The 4268-nt window shown below is 49.4% G+C and overlaps 1 protein-coding gene across 1 annotated transcript; it reads left to right on the top strand.

Annotated features, from left to right (window-relative positions):
* The first annotated feature begins 19 nt into the window (after window positions 1-19).
* CENPL (centromere protein L) lies at window positions 20-3264 on the top strand. Its single transcript, XM_030455268.1, has 5 exons — window positions 20-24; window positions 87-280; window positions 393-643; window positions 1344-1886; window positions 2272-3264. The coding sequence occupies exons 1-5, from the start codon at window positions 20-22 to the stop codon at window positions 2341-2343; spliced, it is 1065 nt and encodes a 354-aa protein (XP_030311128.1). The 3' UTR covers window positions 2344-3264.
* The last annotated feature ends 1004 nt before the right edge of the window (window positions 3265-4268 follow it).

Here is a 4268-nt window from a genome sequence, read left to right on the forward strand (position 1 = left end):
AGAGGAGCGGGTGTGAGGGATGAGGTAACGGGGAGGAGGGATCAGGGTGAGGGAGCGCGGCTCCGCCTCACGCTCCGCGGGGGCAGACGGGAAGGGCGTTCAAACGGCGTCCGGCGGGGAGCTGCGCGGGGCCGGGCCGGGGTTCGGCCATGGAGGGGGCAGAGGGAGCGGCCCGGTGGCGGCAGAGCCTGGGGCGGCTGTCCCGGGGCCCCCGCGTTGGACGGGCCAGAGCCGGTTCGGGCTCAAGCCCCAGCAAGCCCGGGTGCTGCCGCGCTCCCAGGTCGGGATGGCGGTGGCGGGCCTGCTCCTCGTCCCGAGCGGGGAACGCGGGGCTGGGGGGCGAGAATCTACTTGCTGTCGGGCTTCAATTTGGTTTTGTTTGTTATTTCCAGGCAAGCGCGATCCCCAGAGGACCGCGTTCTTACTGCGCAAGCAGTGGTCCCTGTACAGCGTGACCCCTCTGTACCGGTTCTGCGAGGCCCGGCTGCGGGACTACGGGCGGCAGCTCGGTGCCTTCATTGCTGCCGAGAGGCAGAAGGGGCTGGCGGTGGAGGTGGGAGTGGAGCTGGATGTCAAGGTGGCTGTCTCCTGCCTCCCGGACCTGAAAGGCAGCGAGCAGGACCAGGCTGCCCTCCTCCTGCAGGTAAGGATCCTCCTGCAGCTCTCCCTTCGGCTCTCAGCCTTCCACAGGGTGCTTCTGCGGTCATAAAATACCCAGGTCTTTAAAAAAAAAAAAAAACACCCTAAATCCTAGCTGTAGTACCTGTCAGGAGTTCATGGCAGTGTTTCTAACTGGAACAGAACATCTCATAAGCAATGAATGTGCTTAATTGTGATTTTGAGTCCAGCTGTCTCACAGGACCAGAGTCAGACTATGAGGTGAAAGCCTCTTTTTAGCTCACCAGTCAGTTTGCCGTAAAAACTTGAAGAGGTACATTTCCTGGGTAAAGCTGGTGTAATCCTCCCTCCTGATCTCGTAGCTCAAGCCTAATGAACATTTCTGAGATGCTTTGCCTCACGTGGAAGAGGCTACTGAAACACCAAGTTCAAGATGGCAAGAGGCATAAGGATGTTCCAGTGGGCTGGCTCTTATTAAGCAACTTAAACTCGGATTTCAGGACTGTTCCTAGTGAAGTGCTTTTCCCACTCTTTTCAACCAAATTCCATATACTTAGGGGGGGGGTTTAATGGATGGACTCAACATGAGCTTTACAGAAATGAATGTTGTGTGCAAGGTCTTGAGAAAACTCTTCTACCAAACGCTTGAAATCGTAAACAAACAAACAAAAAGGTCAAGCCTGCTCTGTAGCATTCAAGTATTTTTTTTCCTCCATCCATTTCAGCTTTCTACAAGATCACCAACTTCTAAAAAGAACTCAGAAGACAAGGTGGTGTGGTTGGGGTGGTTCTGCTGTGTGGCTGGGGATGAACTTTCTGAGAACTTGCCCGAGGACTTCACTTGTCTGCCTCTGTTCCTGGTGCACGGGGCTGAGCGTTACACGGCCATCGTCGGGGGGTGGTTCCAGAAGACTTTTGACTGCTACTTCAGGCGTTTGACCATCAGCCCCCTGAGCCTCAGCTGGATGGCAGCAATGTGGGCTGGCTGCAAAGAGGACAAAGCCACCTCTGCCATGGAACTCCTTTTCTCTGTCCCCTGCCTGCCCCAGCCTCTGGATATTTCCTACGCTATTCATGCGGAGGACGCCAAAGCCCTGTGGGACACGGTCCAAAAGACTCCAGGAGAGATCACTCAAGAAGAGGTGGATGTCTTTATGGACTGCCTGTACTCTCACTTCCACAGACACTTCAAGATCTACTTGTCAGCTACAAAACTGGTCAAAGTTTCTACAGCGATTGCCTCAGCACACTCTGATGGCATTGTCAAGGTGAGGGTTTGAGTAGCACATTGTCCTACCTGGTGCTGGAAAGCATCTCCTCGTTTTGGCCTTTGGTAGGACAACTGCAAACCGCTTCATGGTGGTGTGAGCATGGCCTGTGTTCACCTGCAGGAGTTTAAAAGTGGCTGAAACAAGTTGTTATGTTGCAGGTAAGTTAACACAGGGGATGCTCCACTGAAGAGGCTTTCTGAAGAAGGGTTAACACAATAGCTGTGTGTTGTGTAAAACTCTGCTCTGGCTCTCCCCATCATGGTAATACTGAGTTGAAATCACATATATTCAGAAATCAGACGTGTATTCAGTATGGGAAAATAGGCTTGTAGAGCAGTTTTTGACATGTTTGTTGTCTGACATGTCGTTTTCTTTCTTGCAGTTTTTTCAAAGCCAGTACCTAACTGGAGTGCTGATGTTACTGACTGAACTAGCAATCTCTCAGATACAGTGAGAGTCATTCCAGCAAATCTTCATGCTAAGGACACTTACCCGTGGAAGATGCATGTTCAGAAACTGACTGGAAACACACTCTTGCCCCATTTTCTTTCCTGGTGGCTGTCTGAAGTTGGAGTCAAACTCCTGCACTCAACTCCACGTCCAGCTGTAATCCAAGGTCCTGCACAGCAAAGACAAGCTGACACTTTGCCCTAAGGAAGGGCTACAGTTACAAACTTCTAATAGCTTCTTCAGCACCTTTGTTTTATCATAGTCACTGTTGATTTCTGTGTCTATCAGTCAGCCAGGGGCTAGAAGATAAACATTCCAAACACTTGGATCCAACTTATTGAGGTGTATTTCTGTTGTTTCAGAGCAGGTTGGTTTCCACTCAGCCTCAGCTACACAGACCTGAGCTAAACTGTGACTGATCTTGGGTCAGACAAGATGCAAAGCTAAAGGACACCTGAGAAAGGGTTCATATTCTACAAGCCAGGGCAGAAAAATCCAGGTTTCTTGACTTCCTTTCCAGCTTGCTAAAGATGGTAACAGTCACAACATGTTCATCTGTGTCCCAGCTGGGCTAAGGTGAACAGTGTGAGACTGACTGCTGGCTCCTGTGTCCAGCCTGTTGGTCCTCTCAGCTGAGTTAATACATAGGAAATGGAGGTCTGTGTACAAGCCAGAGGTTTACTATGATTTGTCTGATGGTTGTTGTCTTAGATGTAATCCTGTAGGCCAGAGAGCTGCTGGGGCTGGAGCTGCAAGCAATGAGATTTTATAGGAGATCTCTCCCTGCTGCAGCAGGTAGGACTTCAGGGAGCCAGGGCACAGTGCCTGGCTCCAGCTTAAATGAGCAGAAAAAATGTTAGGATAAGTACATGCTAAATGTAGTATTTTTTGTCTTCTAGTACTAAATAAAAGTTGCTATCTTTTGCCAAAGTCTGGTGCTTCTTTCCAACTAGAGCTTAGCTGACTAAAATAAATAAAGTACCCTGTGAGCAGCAAGACTGGGAGTCCACTTTGCTCTACCATTCACTGATAAAGGCTTCACACTTGTGTAGCATCTCTAAGGTCTGGGGAGTTTGTGCTGTGACCTTGCCCCTCAGCAGGGATCCAGCCACATCTTTTTAGCATTTATTTAGTCAGTGAGGATTATTTATTGTCAGGTGTCACTAGAAACATTCTTCATTCCTCTCCCCAGTAACAGGAGCTGGCCCAGCCCTGCAAACATGTAACCCCCTCACCTGACATCATTCTCTGCCTCGTTCCTAATCTCACTAATTCCTTTCCACCCAGAAGAGCATGCCCTTGTTTTTCAGGTTTTGTTTACTGGTTGCTAGCAGATTATTTCTGCATGTAAAGGTTGTGAAGTGATAACTCTTACCCTGACAGAAGCAGCTAAACACTCTCCTGAAGGCTCTGTAAGGGTTCTGCAGCTATCTGAGCTCTCACTCGTGGTGTTTTATTTTCCTTTTATGAAACTCCTGAGACAAAGTTTGCTCCCCTGCTTTAGAGGAACCCTGGGTAAAGCAGGAGGAGGTCTGACATAACTGACACCCAGCTCTGACGTGACAGCAGGACTCTTAACACCCACAGCTTGGTTTTAATTCTAATGCTCAGCACTTCCCAATGAATCTGCATACATCTCAAAACAAAAATCATTTAGCCTCTTTTAACCCCTTCCTTGCCTTAAGAACAGACTATTAACACGTGCTAATAATTAATGTCCCATGGAACACAGGAACTACAGCCATACCCAGCCTTCCAGACTGAAGCTTTGCTCTATTGCTCCTTTCTTCTCTTTTTTTCACATGCAGTGGGGGGAAGGAGAGCTGGAGCTGGGCAGACAGAGCAGCCCCTGGGACTGATGTCTGCAGAAACCAAGCAGCACAAACCACACAAAAGCCTCTGCCTGCACCCAAAGGAACAAACAAAGAA

This window comes from Calypte anna, chromosome 8 (genome assembly GCF_003957555.1).
Source record: "Calypte anna isolate BGI_N300 chromosome 8, bCalAnn1_v1.p, whole genome shotgun sequence".
Classification (NCBI taxonomy): domain Eukaryota; kingdom Metazoa; phylum Chordata; class Aves; order Apodiformes; family Trochilidae; genus Calypte; species Calypte anna.